General features: G+C 37.3%; 2 protein-coding genes across 2 annotated transcripts in view; both read right to left on the reverse strand.

The window, feature by feature from the left end:
• LOC146325719 (tumor necrosis factor receptor superfamily member 14-like) overlaps positions 1 to 10,261 on the reverse strand; it is a 55,571-nt gene extending 45,310 nt beyond the window's left edge. The window contains exons 1-3 of the mRNA XM_084721882.1: positions 10,212 to 10,261; positions 9,183 to 9,270; positions 7,483 to 7,514 (exon numbers count right to left, since the gene is read on the reverse strand). The gene's annotated coding sequence lies outside the window, so the exon portion shown is untranslated. The remainder of the gene's footprint in view (positions 1 to 7,482; positions 7,515 to 9,182; positions 9,271 to 10,211) is intronic.
• Positions 9,178 to 15,468, reverse strand: LOC146325723 (tumor necrosis factor receptor superfamily member 14-like). Its single transcript, XM_084721883.1, has 6 exons — positions 15,437 to 15,468; positions 12,333 to 12,453; positions 11,187 to 11,280; positions 10,750 to 10,875; positions 10,212 to 10,367; positions 9,178 to 9,270 (listed from the first exon to the last, which is right to left on the reverse strand). The coding sequence occupies exons 2-6, from the start codon at positions 12,369 to 12,371 to the stop codon at positions 9,179 to 9,181; spliced, it is 507 nt and encodes a 168-aa protein (XP_084578009.1). The 5' UTR covers positions 12,372 to 12,453; positions 15,437 to 15,468; the 3' UTR covers position 9,178.
• Between the last annotated feature and the right edge of the window lie 249 nt (positions 15,469 to 15,717).

Here is a 15,717-nt window from a genome sequence, read left to right on the forward strand (position 1 = left end):
ACAGTTTCAAAGTGCTTTACAAGGCAGATAAAAGAACAAATGTTCCACGTAACAGAAAGGGGATCTCTGTTTCAACTTCAGTCAGTGATCAAGAACACACTTTATTGCTTCAATGTGGTCTGCAAACCTCAGATAACCTACAGGTGATCTAACAGGTCTCTTCCTGCATTTTCTCTGAAGTCTGCTAGAAACTGTTAGACTTGACTGCAGCTTTTAGTCCCCACCTTTTGCTGTGGCTGCTTGATCTCATCTAGTCTCCAGGCGAGGTGGAGTTCATCTCAAACGGACCTATTATCAACTGGAGACAAAAGAGGGGAGGGGGAGAGAAAAGGCAGACAGGAGGGAAAACAACAAACAGGTTCTTAATTGGACCATATCATTAGTGACTTGGACACTCGGTTCCAAACAATAGCAAACATTGTTGAGGAATTTGCAGCCATTATTAAGATTGGTCAGTTAAGGGACAGTGATATTGCTGCTGTGTGTCAACCACTCATAAGCAAGTACACAAAGGGCCTCACACCTCAGTTTGAGAATGAAATCAGGCATCTCAATACAGTATTTTCTGCCACTTTCCCACCTGATTGCACCAGCCTTGAGCTCCTCAATTCAATTTACAGAATGCAACTCCAGAGCATTTTTGGAGAAGTTTGTATTGCCATTAGGATATTTTGCACTCTCCCAGTCACTGTTGCTGGTGGGGAAAGGGCATTTAGCAAACTTACACTTATCAAGAGCTACCTCAGGTCAACAATGGCACAGGAGAGGTTGAACAATCTGGCAATCCTCTCAATTGAAAGTGATTTGGTTCACTCTCTGAACTTCAAAGATTTGATTCATGACTTTGCTACAAAGAAGCCTCGGCGTCTAGACTTTGGGATTTAAATCAAGAGAGATGCCATTGTTCATGTGTAGATATGTTGATGTTGTTGCAAAGTATTTAAGTTGAATATTTGAACATTTCATTTGCTGTTCATAGGTGCCATTGCCATTGTTCATGTGTGAATTTGTTAATACTGTTAAGTATTTAACTTATTTAAACATTTTTTTTAACTTATTTGAACATTTTTTTTAAATAAATGTGTTGCCTAATAGAAACCAAAAACACTACTAGCCTAGTTATTCATCAAGGCATACATTTGATCACATACAATAAGTCAATAAAGGAAAGAAAGGAATACATGATTAAAATCCTGATGATGTTTGTTGGAGGGCTCTGAAGTATCCATAATGTGCATACAGAATGTTATAAAACCATACTGATACAGTGATGCATGCAAGTTCTCTCAACACATGAGCATTTGGCTTGAATGAACTCCATTGTAAGTGGCCTAACAATATCTAACAATATTTGCTCACAAAAGAAAACCGATATGTGGAGGTGAGGGGGCGGGGCCCTAAGTTGTAATCTTTCAGGGGGCCCAAGATTTCTGGCGGTGCCCTTGATCGGTACACACATGTATAACGCCCAGATGCGCAAAAAAGTCTCTGGGAATCATAGTCTATACCCAACAGGAAGTCGGCCATTTTGAATTTCTTAGTCAATTCTGGCTTTTTATAGGACTCGTATTTTAACAAATTCCTCCTACAGAAATAATCCGATTGACTTCAAAACAGGTGTGTACCGTCTACACAAATTTTTGATCAAAAGTTCAAAATCAAGATCAAGATTTGGTCAGCATTAAACAGTGTTGGTGTGGTGTAGACTTTTAATGTCACGCCATGAAACACAAAATTCCTTTGGACTTTGGATTTAATGGCCAAATCTGCTCCAAACTTTACCTGTATAATAAAAGTCCCACCCTGAACAGATCTATGTGAAAATGGGGAGCCATAGTGCCACCTAGTGGAGACAGGAAGTGACATGTATGCCTTCCTACAGTGTCTAAAGAGTCTTAAGAATATTCACATAGGGAAATGGCAAAGCATTGGTATTTATTGGCCATCCAGCCCATTAGTCTTCTTTATTGTTAAACCAAAACAGTGTTCTCTACTGATACGTCTGATCTTTAAGGGGCCTTTCTACAAGTTACAAGTAACTCTGACAGGGAACATTTTACTGCAACAAAAATACTTTTTCTTTAAGTACGTTTATCTAATAATATTTCCATACTTTTACTTCAGTAAGGTTTTGTGAATGCAGGACTTTTACATGTAGTGAAGTACTTTCACAGTGTGGTATTAGTACTTTTGCATTAGTAAAGGATCTGAATATTTTTTACACTCCTGGCCACATCGCAGGAGTAACATCATGTCATATATTCTGGACAGACAGACAGGTCTCCACAGGGACTGCTACGTGAAAGTGTGCACGCGCATATGAACCCAGAGGTACAGATTATAAACGCTGCTGCACGTCGGCGCACAGAGCAGCCCTGGATGAGTCTGTAAACAGGACACAGACAGACTGCAGCTCAGCTAACATCAGACACACAGACAGAGGAGCATCAATTTAACGTTACTGTGAATCAAACTTGGAGAGGAGTTCACCTGATACTGTTCACTCTGGATGTAATTTTGTCTTTAGTCCTGCTTCATCCTCTCATCAAAATTGTAAACATTGACACGAGGGGCAGTCGAAGCCCTCGCGGAGCTCATACGGCCCTACGCAACTTGCGTAATGTGCGTACAGGGCCGAATCGGCTGTGATTATGTGTTTTATTAAGTGTCACACCTTTAGTTGTGAGGATACGGAGACTACGTGGCCGTCGGCGGCGTCTTACTGCTTCTCTGGCAGACTCCAGTACTGCACATTGATACACGCAGTACAGTCACACAGAGACTGAGAGAAATTACTCGTACAATGTCATTTTCAAAACATAAAACATGCGGGGCTTTTGAGAAAACATTCGGGGCTTTAGCCTCAGTAGCCTCTCCCTAAATCCACCTCTGTCCTAATCTGGACCACAGAGACTATCAGCTCGAGTCTAAGAGCCTCACCACAACAACACAAACAACTGACTCCAACAGTGTTACACGAGTCACCCCCTTCAAAGACAAAGAAATACAGTGTAAAGAAAACAGAGTATTCACTTACAGGAGCTGCGACACATCTGGCGGTCATCTGACTTGTGTTATGATTCAGCTTTGCTCCAGTCTTTCAAAATAAAAGCACTGAGGAGGCTGCAGAGGGAAACACTGAGGCTTTCACAGAAGACATATCAGTATTTCAATGATTATATTTGAAAGTATTATATTTTATTCATTTCATTGAATTATTAGGCTATTCTCTTCTAAATTCAACCTCATTTCTATCAACTTTGCTTCAGAAATAAAAGGGTTACTGTCCAGAAAACGGCAAAATGTTGTCTTTACGCATTTTTACGTTAGATCTGGCTCACTCACTGGTTCAGACTTCATGAAGGGACAGAAGATCATAGCGTGTTTTGAAAGTGACAGGTGAATTAACCAATCACACTTTGATTTGATCTTGCACAGACTGTAGACGAGATTTTAACAGAGATTTTGCTCTTTACTATAAGGATATATATTAGGATGTTTAGATTATTGTGAAAAAGATGCTGATGCTTTTTCCTTATTTATCTAATATTATTACTTTGCAAATTCCATGTTCATAAATTTAAATTTACAAACTAAAATGATTTGTTTTTAACAAATTAAACTGTGCATCTCTCTAATTGAGTCCTCAAACAACAAAAAAACTATCGAAACTGTCAATGTTTGTAATCACTTTGGTATTTTAAAGTGAATCTTCTGTCACACTCTTGCGTACTTTATTTTACTTTATTTTCTATATATACGTTTTAAAGTACTTTAGCTGATTTGTGTTCTCAGTATGCTTTACTATGTGATACTCTCCATACTGTTATTTCCTCCTCATTGCTTCTTTGTTGTTTGTCTGTTGCTGCTGAAATAAATAAATAATTAATATTGAAAAAAAAAAAAAAAAAATCCTTGCTCGAGACGAAGCAGTGGAGACCGAGGCTGTTGTTAGGTGACAAACTATTGTCTTTTTCAAGATGGACTCTGGCAGCAGAGCAGAGGATCTGCAAACGACTGTTATTTAGGAGACTGATGAGAGTGAGCTCGTCCCAGAGTCTGTTAGAAAACAATTTTCATGAACCTTAAATCTTTTTTTAAAACTCCTTCCAACAGTGTAACACAGCAGACAGAGCTGTTAGTGGACAGAAATAACAGAACTGGAGATCTATGCTTCATGTGAGAGAAAAAGAAACTGAATGATGATTTGAATGATTCAAATAGATTATTACAGCTCTTCATATCAAACACAAACTTAATTATAACTAATTCAAACAATAGTAACAGAGTAAATGGAAATGATCTACTGTTAAATACAAGTTTAAATACAGAAAAATGAAAACCTATTCTGCTCTCATTGTGTGGTGTTTGCTGCCCTCTACTGGGTGTTTGACAACAGCACACTACAAACACATGTCAGAAGTTATCTGGCTGCTCGCTGTTTATGTATTTTGTATTCCAGCAAAGTTCCAGGTACCTGAGTTCTACCAGGAAGCCCGGACACCTCAACACATACATTTGTGCGCTGTTGTACTGTATAAAAATAAAGGGACAGACAGCAGTATACAAGAAAAAAAAACAGCAGTGGATATGACAAAAAGACAAATATGAGATAATAAGTTAGTACATATCATACAAAGCTTGCTAAATAAATGACAGGATTCTTTACCTCAACAGTGCAGTATCTGGCAACCCTGATACAGCACAGTCAATGCTACAGCTGCCTATATATGTAAAATGTGTTACCAAACAATAAGACAACCTTCAAAACACGTTCTGGGTTCTGGGAAAGAGGTGCCTGTAGTAAAGAGGTAAAACTGATCAATAGCGGTCTTTAAAAGTGTTCACAGTTAAGTTATTTATTTACTCACCCTCATACTGACAGTTTGCTGGATGCTATTGCAAATAAATGTAATGAGAAATAAATGTAAACAGGTAACATAAATATAAATACATCTATAAATATAGTGAAAAGCCATCAAAGTGTCTTATTTAACTTATACATGCTGGTTATACTGCTGTCATAATCTTTCAGATTCACATCAGATAATTAAACATTTAAGATCATATTTATTTAAATTAATATTAGATTAAATGACACCAGGTTATGTCATGTTATCTTGAATGCAGACACTGTGGTGTCGTCATCAGAAATATTTCACACACAGCACTGGGACTTTATGTAAGTTTTCTATAAATACTCATCTGTTTTCATTTCAAATGACATGCAGAAACAATGAATTAAAATGTTGACCTCTCTATATATAATGTTCAAATTTTAGTTGTTTTTGTCTTTTTTATTCTTTATTTTGTGGCTCATACACAGTACTGTGCAACTGTTTAAGGCAGATGTGAAGAAGTGCTGTAAAGTAAGACTGCTTTCAAAAATATAAAATGTAATTGTTTATTTTTTTATCAGTTCACAAAATGCAAAGTCAGCAAACAGATCAAATCAGTATTTGGGGGCCAATCAGACGCCTCCCTGATGGTTTTGTATGATGGATAAGTATCTGCCTGTATTTCTCAGCACTGAGGACACCATTAATCCCGACTAAATCCCAAACTCCATTTGCAAAAATGCAGCTCCACACCTCCAAGGCACCTCCACCATGCTTCACTTTTCCCTGCAGACACTCATTACTGTACTGTCGAAAAAACTGCCTTCTGCTACAGACAAATATTTCACATTTTGACTCATCAGTCCAGAGCACCTGCTGCCATTTTTTCTGCACCCCAGTTCCTCTGTTTTCATGCACAGTTGAGTTGCTTGGCCTTGTTTCCATGTCAGAGGTATGACTTTTTGAGCACAAGTCTTCTATAAAAAACACTTCTGCCAGTGATTTAAGATAAAATATACAACATTTTCTTATAAAGCTGATATAAACAATCCCTCTTAATCATCACTTATGACCCACTAGAAGAGCATGCTGGGGTCTGTGTTTGGAGAGAGCCTGCACCACTCTGCCTCTTATTTTTCTTATATTTTTCTCTGCTTTAGACACTTAACCAACCAAAAACATTGGTATTTGACATCCTGGTATGTTTCTGGTGCATTAAGTTATAGTCGACAATTCTCACCGATTCTACCTTTAAACTCAAACACAGCAGTACATGTACAAAACTCACATTTAGTGTCGTAGTGTAAATCACCATGGCCAGCAAAGTGACAAAGTGCAAGTCAGTAAAGTATAGTGTGTCAGAGTAATATGATCAGTGGTGCACAGAGAACTGAAAATCTGTACTTAAGCAAAGGCACTGTTATATTACAAGCAAGTACAAAACAGTCTTTTTCTGTCATTTTTTAAAGTTTAAGTTTCCTTATTTAGTAAATGACTCCATCAGACAAGACAATGATAAATGATGTGCAATTACATTTTAGGACTATTGAATACATTTTTATCATACATTTTTACCTGGTTAAATTCTTAATAGCAATTAATCATTAACACCTTTAAGCCATTCTTAAGGAAGAAGAAAGTAGTACAGAAAGTAGTTCCCGCAGATTTTAAAGTAGTTCCAGTAGATTGTACTGCAGATTGCACTGGAGATATCAGCTGTAGAGATGTCTGCCTTCTCTCTAATATAATGGGACTAAATGACACTGAGCTCATGAAGCTCAGAGCACAAAAACTGCATTAAAAAAAAAAAAGTTTTCATGTAGGAACTATTTTCTCTCTGCTGTATAATCTACTGGAACTACTTTAGAATCTAGAAAAACTACTTTCTCTACTACTAGAAAGAAAGTAGTTTTTACATGAAGCTGCTCACAACAGGTGTATTGATTATCTTGAATAAACCAGGCCATGGTTTTTGGAAAGAGACACTGGTTATGGATTTTAGTGCTTTGTGGGCTTTTTTTTTGTGCGAGTGCCATTTAGTCCCAATACATTGGATTGAAGACATCTCTGCAGCTGATATCTCAAAACTCTGCAGCTCACACCAAAACTATCTACATGGATAAATATCAGGCCAGGAGGAAAATATGTATTTCTGATTTTGAGGTGAACTGTCCCTTTAGGACACATGTCTGTAGCTCCCTCCAAGTAGTTACTCCAGACTGGCATCAGTCTGTATACAGTAACATGTGTATGAGATAATGATCCAGACTGCAGACCAGCAGCTCTGCACAGGGTGTGTTCACTGTGTCTCATGACCAACTTGATAATAATCTGCAGCGTCTGAAAAAGTGTCTCCACGTGTACACAAAACTGTCTTTTCCTGAGGAGAGAAATATATTTAGTTTAAACAGAAACATCTTGTTTTTACATCAGTAAAGACATCACACAGTGAACACTGCTGTCTTACCTGCTGCTGTTGACATCTGTTAGAAATCTGTGATGATTCTTCTCCATTCAGAGGTTCCGTCTAGTAAAATGTTGATAAATGAGCAAAATCATTTCATTAATTAGAAGAAAATCATACTTTCTACTGTACATAGACTTAGAGGTATATATGTAGCAGTGTAACAAGTTTAAAACATACCGTTTTAGGATTGTCAGGATCTCTTTTTCTTTCTGTAACAAAACATTAACAATGAAAAACACTGTGATCAACAACTTCATGATGTGACAGACAATATTATTATATTATTAAAAAATCAGTGTTTTTATATCTAGATGCAAATATACCTCTGAATAGACATATTTTCTTCTTTCTCGTGCAGTATAATGGAAGTACAGCTACTCCAATTATTATTAAAATCAACACAACAATGATGCCGATCACAATTCCTGTCCCGTCTGAACTTTGTTCTCCACATTCAGCATCAGTTGAAACATTTCCTGGTTTGATCAGCTGGAGATTCTTTGTTTCACATCTGGAATAATGAAGGATGAATTAGTTTTTTTTTGTTTTTTTTTACAAGAATGCTGTAAGAACAGACCTTTTCCATGGCAGCCATATTAAAGCTACTATAAGGAGTTTTTAACTGGTTATGACACAGTCTCAGTTTAATAGTGAATAGCCTCTATATGACCTACAGAAGTTACCAAGAGATATTTATTTAGATAACTTTATTTTTGACATTATATTTTGTGGTTAAGGTGATGGAAACAGTACCACTTTTGTCCACAGGGGGCTCCAAAATCACAAAATATCAAAGTTCCTAATAGCTTTAGATGGTGAGGTAAACACAGGTGTAACCAATGATACAGGGTCTAAAAGTCCTCACATTTTTTACTCAGGTAGAAGGACAGACATTTGTTTAAAAAAAGCTCTGGTAAAAATAGAAGTACTGATTTAACTTCTTTACTCAAGTTAAAGTAAAAAAACTACAGGCTCTGAAATGTACTCTAAGTATAAAAAGTGAGAATAAGCCCTGTGAACTTCAACCTTTCTCCACAGTCGAGTCTCCCTCTCTGTCTGTTTCGTCTTGTTATATCCTCATGTTCTTTTTGTCTTGTTACACTTTTTATGTTACTTTTGTCTTCTGTCTTTTTGTTAGGTCTTTTTTTGTTGCTTTTCTCTTTTTTCATCTTTTTTCTGCCTTGTTAAATCTTTTTTGTTGTTCCTGTCTTGTTATGTCAATTACGTTGTTTTTGGTCTTGATATCTTGTTTTTTGTTTTATGTCTTTTTTTACTTGTTATGTATTTTTCACCTTTGTTACATCTATAATGTTGTTTTTATCTTGCTGTATGTTTTTTTGTCCAGTGTCTTTTATTTTGTTTTCATCTTGTTGTGTCTCTCGTGCATGATGTTCACTGATGGTTACACCAAGGAATCATTTTTCTATGTGTCATTCTCTCATTCATTTAGGTTGAAATCAGCAGATCACAATGATGCAAAATAAAAATAATTAATAATTCCCCTAAGATGCATTAAAATAAAGTAACAAGTCTGTTTTGAAACGTAAGGAGTAGAAAGTACAGAGATTCATGCTCAATGTAGAGAGTAAAAGTAAAAAGTTTTAAAAAAATATTTAAGTACAGACCCTGAAAAATCTACGTAAGTACAGTAACAAAATATTTGTATTTAGTTACATCCCACCTCTGAATGATAGTAATTAAGGTCCTGTTCCATTTAGTGTAGCAGTGAGTCAATGTGCACAATAGCAGCACCCTGACTCTGACCTGAATGGAACAGAAGTTAATTAGTATCATTAGTAACACCTGTGTTTACATGAATATTTGATGGCTGCTGTGAAAAAGTTCTATTCATGTGTCTGATGTGAAGCTTCACTTACTGTGTGTGTGTCTGACAGGATGTAAATGTTCCATCTGAATATGTTCCATCACTGCAGTCAGAACACTCAGTGTCTCTTGATGATGTTCCTGTACAAACACACATTATATCTGTTCAAACTAGTTAAACAAACATGACTTTAAACATTATTTTCTTAGTTTCATTTCAGTGGATCTAACAGGTCTGAGACTTTATAATCAGAAACTTACTAGTCAAAAACTTTCCCCTGACTCATCAACTCTCTAGTTGCACAAAAAGGGAGGCATTAAAACACAGAACTGACAGGAAGTAAACAGACATGCAGTTTGTAGAACAGCTATGTCACAATAGTCTACACTGTAGAGTGTCCAGAAAATGTTTTGTATGTAGATATTTTATTAAATGGTCTTTCCATTTTAACAAAGAGGACTTGTGGTCACTAACCTGTGTCATAGATATTATTGTATACCACTAATGTAGGGTTTTATGTAGTTTCTATATGAAACTGCTCACAACAAGGTCTGTGGATTATCTCCAGTAACCTAGTCATGATTTGTGGACAGAGACACTTTTTTTTTATACATTTTTCAAATGTGTAAATATATTTTTTTGGTGCCTTGTGCAATATGGGACTTGTGCAATTTAGTTCCATTATATTGGAGAGAAGGCAGACATCTCTACAGCTGATATCTTCAAAACTCTGCAACTCACAGCAAAAAAAAATCTACATGATAAACAACACTACAGGCCAGAGAAGAAATGTGTATTTAGTTCTAGGATTAACTGTTCCTTTGCATCCATTGTTATAACTCACAGTTGAACTCTTCTGCTCAGAATCTGATCCCACTGTGGAAGTTGGAATTGATAGCAGTCATTGGTGCCTCTATACTGAGCAATAACTTTTACTCCCTGGTGATGTAGCTCACTCAGTACAGTTCACTGTTTGTGTGCACAAGTTTACCATTCTGACACCACTGTTAAACTGTCTTCATGGGCTCCATTTTTTTTTTTTAGCAGTGTCCAGAATCCACACATTAAGAAGAAAACCCACCTGTCTGTCTGATGTACTGTCCTGGTGAACAGTTTGTGTGTTTCTCTGCTGCCACACAGCTGTCCACAGTAGAGAATGTACAGTAGAATCCCTCCAGTGGTTTACAAACTGTATCTGATGTTGTCGTACATGTCCTCTTTATCTTCAAACCAGAACCTGTCAACACATGTACAGGTCACATACGGACTAGGGATGCAACGATACCACTTTTTTCAGTCTGAGTACAAGTACTTACATTTGGGTACTTGCCGATACAAGTACTTATTAGCTGTCAAAGTTCTAACAATAACTTTAAAAACATGTTTTATTTTCATTAGATGTTCATTTTCTATGGTTATCAGTATTAGTACCAGTACATGATGACAGTATTGGACCGATACCCACCGTAAACTCCTAACTATCTATTTATGATGCATTAAGAACCAAATGTATTTATTTTATTTATGAAGTAAAGTAGAAACAACCTTTACTGCCTCACAGTACAAATATATATCAATAAATGTATAGATAAGTTTTAAAAGTTTTACCAGAAACTTACCCTCATGACAGACTGAACAGGCAAAACACCGACTAAGTCCATTTGACTGATTCATGAAAGTCCCCTCAGTGCACGGCAGACAGGAAGTACTTTTGAATTCTGTGCAATCAGTTTTAACGCGACTTCCTGTTGGATAGAAACCAACAATATCATTTCATGCCATAAAATGTCATAAAATATGTAATATTGAGAGTAAAGTAAGCAGGCAAAGACATGCACTGCTGTCTACTACACTACAGAGTCATTCTTATTCCCACCACCAGGTGAAACCAAAATTAAGACAAACAAAACAAACAAACTAAAGAAAATAAATTCCACCTTGTTTAAAACTCCAGTTAGATTCAGGTCCTTCACTGTTAAATTCCACCTGTGAACATATTTACTGCTCTGCACACAAGTATAAGATCTTGAGTCTTGAATATCTGATTGGATCTTACCAGCAGGACACATAGGACAGCATTCTTTCCCTGTCCAATACTCTGATCGATGACATGACTGGGTTTGTCCTCTGAAGACATTAATCACAAGTATCTGTGAAGAAGAAGACAGAGTTTTTAATCTAATCTTTCCTGTTATAACATGAAGTCACATGACTGAGGTCACATTTGTGTGATACTGTATCTCAGGGGAAACGTCAGTGTGGACTGACATGAGTTGAAATCTCAGTTGTACGTCTCACAGAACAGATACCTCAGAGTTTTGAGTTTTTATCTCAGAATTCTGACTTTTCAACTTTTCTATCATTTGACTCAAACTCATTATTTTGACTTTTTAAATCTCAGTTATGGCTTTCTAATTAAACTTTTCCCCTCATAATTATTAATTAATCTCATAGTATGACTTATAAATTCAGAATTATGACTCCACCATGGGGATATTTTTTCTTTTACTGCCAGAAATGGTCTTTCATATTGAGGACAGTGTGCTACAGAGACAGAGAGCATTTCACTCTGCTCCAGTTTGTAATTCCATAGACTCTCCCTTCACTCACATGAAGTTCTTGAGTTTCTTCTGCAGTTTATTCATTGGAAAACTGTAACCTTCACTATGTGTTTACTGCCACAACTTCACTGCTGAACTTAAATCTTGTCTGCTCTGAGTGCAGCCACCGTACTCTCTTTAGTTTTGTCAAATCTGTCATGTCCATGAATTCATTATGTTGCCTGCTGGAAAGTACTTGTTGTTTCCCTGGACTCTGAAAAACACAGATAGCGACACTGTGATGTCGACTCAATCAAGCAACAATGGCAGGCTTATAACCTCAGTGAACATCTGCTGAGTCAGACTATTCATTTCATAATCCAGTCAATTTTTAGGACCTGTCAAAATTATATTTAAGACATTTCAACACCTGATATTCAGAATATTGGACTTTATACTTTTTAAGGACCCATGGAAACCCTCGGTAGATCTGATGAAGTCTGTCTGATGAACAGAAAAGTATTTTCACTTTTTCTTTTCCTCACAATGGAATGTTTGTAGATGTGAGAGAGAGCAAAAGAGAAAATCACAAATGCAAAAAGACAGAAATGTTGAGGAGGAGCAATTAAATTATTCAATTAAATTATATTAAATTATTTTACCAGCGTTATGGCAGCTGTCAGAGGTTTTCTTCCAAACATGATTTTATTCCACCTGATCACAGTTTTTACAGTCTGAAGATGTCATCTCAATGAGATGTGAGATCCAAAATAAGGACATCATCTGAAAAGAAGAAAAAGAAAGCTGTTTTTTTTTACAGTGTAATCTGTACATGGATCTGTTTATTTTCAGTTTTCTGCAGTAACAGGACAGGAAACCAGGAAACCATGGTCATGGTCCTCCATAACTGAGGATGCTGATGAATCACAGCCTTTTTGACTCGTGAATACTTGTCTAGCTGTCTGAATAGCTGTCTGTGTGTTATGATGCATTTCCACTGAAGAGACATGTAAACAGTATCCCTCTAAACACAGTTTCAAATACTTGGTGTCCAAAGAGGTCAAATTATGTGTAGCAGAACTAGTTAAACATCAACCAAATGCTGCTTCCACATTAAGGTATTAGTATTAACTAATTAATCAAATAATGCAGTATATTTACGTAACAGACTTTGAGTACATTTTGCTGATAATACCTCTTTACTTGTGTACTCCAGGGACACTTAGGAGCAGTGAAAGCAAGTCGAGAACACAACTTTGACATATCATTGATTTTAAGTTGTTATGGTGAACCTATAAACCTGTAAACCTATAATAATCTACACTTTTAGCTCTGTTTTTGGTCTCTACCAACTCCTACGAGAAATATCTGCTTCTTCAGCTGCTAAATGCCCTAATATGTTCACCAGCTAGTCTCTCTCTGTCTGCTGTGTGGGACAGTAACAGTAAGTGAGTCAACATTTTTTTAATTGCTAACAACAGCCTGTAAAGCAATGGCAAAACCCTATTGGTTTATCTTTGATAATGACACAAGGCTGGCCCACTCACATCTCTTACTAGGCCTGCACTGTTTCTCGTGTCAGATGTGTCTAAAAGCCAAACATCTGTGGACGAAGGAGGACGTCTTTGTTAATATTCCAACTGTGCAAAGCTCATGTATGTTTTCTGCAGCAGTAGCTTCAACATCTTAGGTAACACCAGCACTCAGGATGTTCCTGGTGACTAGTTTCCATGTCAAGTGAACTGACCAGAGCTGATGTTAGCTACCAGCTCACACTACACTGTTCAGCTGAGTGATTATACACCAGTTTATTCTGACACTGCATATACACAGCAATGTGTTTGTATTTCTTGGCCAAACCAGCCAGTTAGTCTTCCCTCTTGTTAAACTGAAACAGTGATACATCTGATTTTTAAGGGGTCTTTCTACAAGTTGTCAAGCGTGGCGTCTTCTTCATCACATTCTGGTGGACTGGTGTTACATCCATTCTGCAAACTAACTGGTTGCTGTAGATGTGTGTGTTGTGTTCAGCAGCTGTGTTCACTCCTGTCACCAGATTCATCACACATTCACATATTTACTGGTGATTTTCAAGGTGCATCTCATACCCACTGCAGCAAAAATGAGCATGCACTATATTACACCTATTACACCTACTGTACAGACACCTATGAAAACATAAATCAAAAAATATATATAATATTTGCAGTGTTCTGCACCAGGAACCATTCGTGTTCTCACAGTTCACATTTTTCCAAACCTGTATTGATTAACTACATCAGAATTCTGCCAGAAAATATTTATTTTTGGACAGGCTCAAAACAAGTGGTAACGGTTGGCTTCTTGGGAGTGACAGAGCCTCCAGCAGCTGGAAGAACCTGAATGGTGACAATGTTGAGCTGGTGTAATAAAATATCTAATGAGACACTTCCAGCCAAATGATCTCCAGGAGTTTGAGCTTGATATCTTCCACTGTCATATACAGTATTTTGTCCAGGCATCCTCTGAAAGACAACTGTTGGTTTCCCTGTCCCATTTTTGTTTTATGTATATGGTATTCGCTGTTTTAATCTCCTGAAGTCCTTTATAAAGTCTGGATATGACCTTAAACCTGGAATCTGTCCTGTAAGCACTAATGAAAACTTTTAATAAACTGTTTTCAAACACCTTCTGACTTTTTAACATAGAACTGTTTAGATGATGGCGTACCTGAAGAAATCTAAAAAAAATCACTATCATTGAGACATGCAATATTTTCAGAGACTCTTCAGTGTCACATCAGCATTTGTATGCATTTGTATGTAATTATAATGGACGCTGTAGGAGAGAGGAATAACGTCATGGGACAAAAAGTGAGTAGAAAACACCCTAAATGTGTTTAGAACTACAAATTAACTTTCTTCTGTTGATTCTTGGTTTGTTTTTTAATTTTGCCATGGAAATAGACCATCACTTCTCAAAATAACTTCATGACTTAATCAATTTTGTCCTGTATTGTTAAATGTTAGAATATCAAATTCAATCAAAAGACTTATGTGGGGTGGAATTGCTAGCTCTATGTCCAAGCAGGCTTGTGACACTGGCAGAGTTACTTAGAGTTTTCTGTTTGTTTTGTTTTATTTTCTTAAGTTAGGTTTAGTTTCTAAGCTTATGCTCCACTTGGGAGCATTTGATTTATTTTAGTGTGACAGTGAAGAAACATTTACATCACGCGCTGTAAACCAGGGCGGGATCAGCGGCGGCTTTACGCAGAACGCGATTCATTTACAGTCTGGACGCGGAGCGGTGCGGGTCTCCTCTCTGCTCTGACTGCAGCTGGTTGGCGACGCTACTGACAGACTGACCGCCTGAGAGTGCTTTGAGACGGGGGAGGAGCTCACGGCAGCACCCGCTGCTCGTTGAGGACAGTACCTGTAGACGATACGTGTCTTCACGTCAGAGTCTCCAAAACAGCAGAAAAGTCTCCAGTAACACCAGAAAAAGTCGCTAGTCGCTTTTGACAAAAAATAAATAAATAAATAAATAAAAAGTTGCCAAGAGGATTTGGAAAGTCGCCATGTTTAGCGAGAAAGTCGCCAAGAAGGCAACACTGACCAGAGGTCAAGTTCTCTCTCATTCTCAAAGAGAAAACCCAGAGTTCGTCTCATCCCAGGTTTAACAAACGGTGTTCTAAGCAGTAAGTGATATCAATGGAATGAGTTTACCTCTTTAAAGACAAAGAAATACAATATAAAGAAAAGAAAGTACGAGGAAAATGGCGACTCACCTGCTGCTGGTGACGTAAACATCTGACACACCTCACGAATCAAATTACTTTCAGTCTGTGCAGAACAGTGAGTGGGTTGAATGCAGCCTGGGTCTGACTCCTCCCTTGTTCCAACCTCCTAATCAGAGCCAGGTAATACAAGGCACCTGTGGACCTTTCCTCTCCTTCTTTTCCTGTCTCATGCCCTGTCCCTGCTGTTGGCTGTGAATGTTTGCTCACACCAGGTATGTGCCAACAAAAGCCTGTTTGTGTACAATTGTACTTGCACTTTAGTTTTGTTA

The sequence above is a fragment of the Lutjanus erythropterus genome, chromosome 6 (assembly GCF_056507025.1).
Source record: "Lutjanus erythropterus isolate fLutEry1 chromosome 6, fLutEry1.hap2, whole genome shotgun sequence".
Taxonomy (NCBI): Eukaryota; Metazoa; Chordata; class Actinopteri; order Lutjaniformes; family Lutjanidae; genus Lutjanus; species Lutjanus erythropterus.

Coding starts and splice junctions, on each gene's coding strand:
- LOC146325723 (XM_084721883.1), bottom strand. CDS start 12,371: ATGTTTGGAAGAAAACCTCTGACAGCTGCCATAACGCTG. Junction 10,876..11,186: donor CTGTCCTATGTGTCCTGCTG/GTAAGATCCAAT, acceptor TCTATCCAACAG/GAAGTCGCGTTAAAACTGAT. Junction 9,271..10,211: donor ACAGTACATCAGACAGACAG/GTGGGTTTTCTT, acceptor GTGTTTGTACAG/GAACATCATCAAGAGACACT.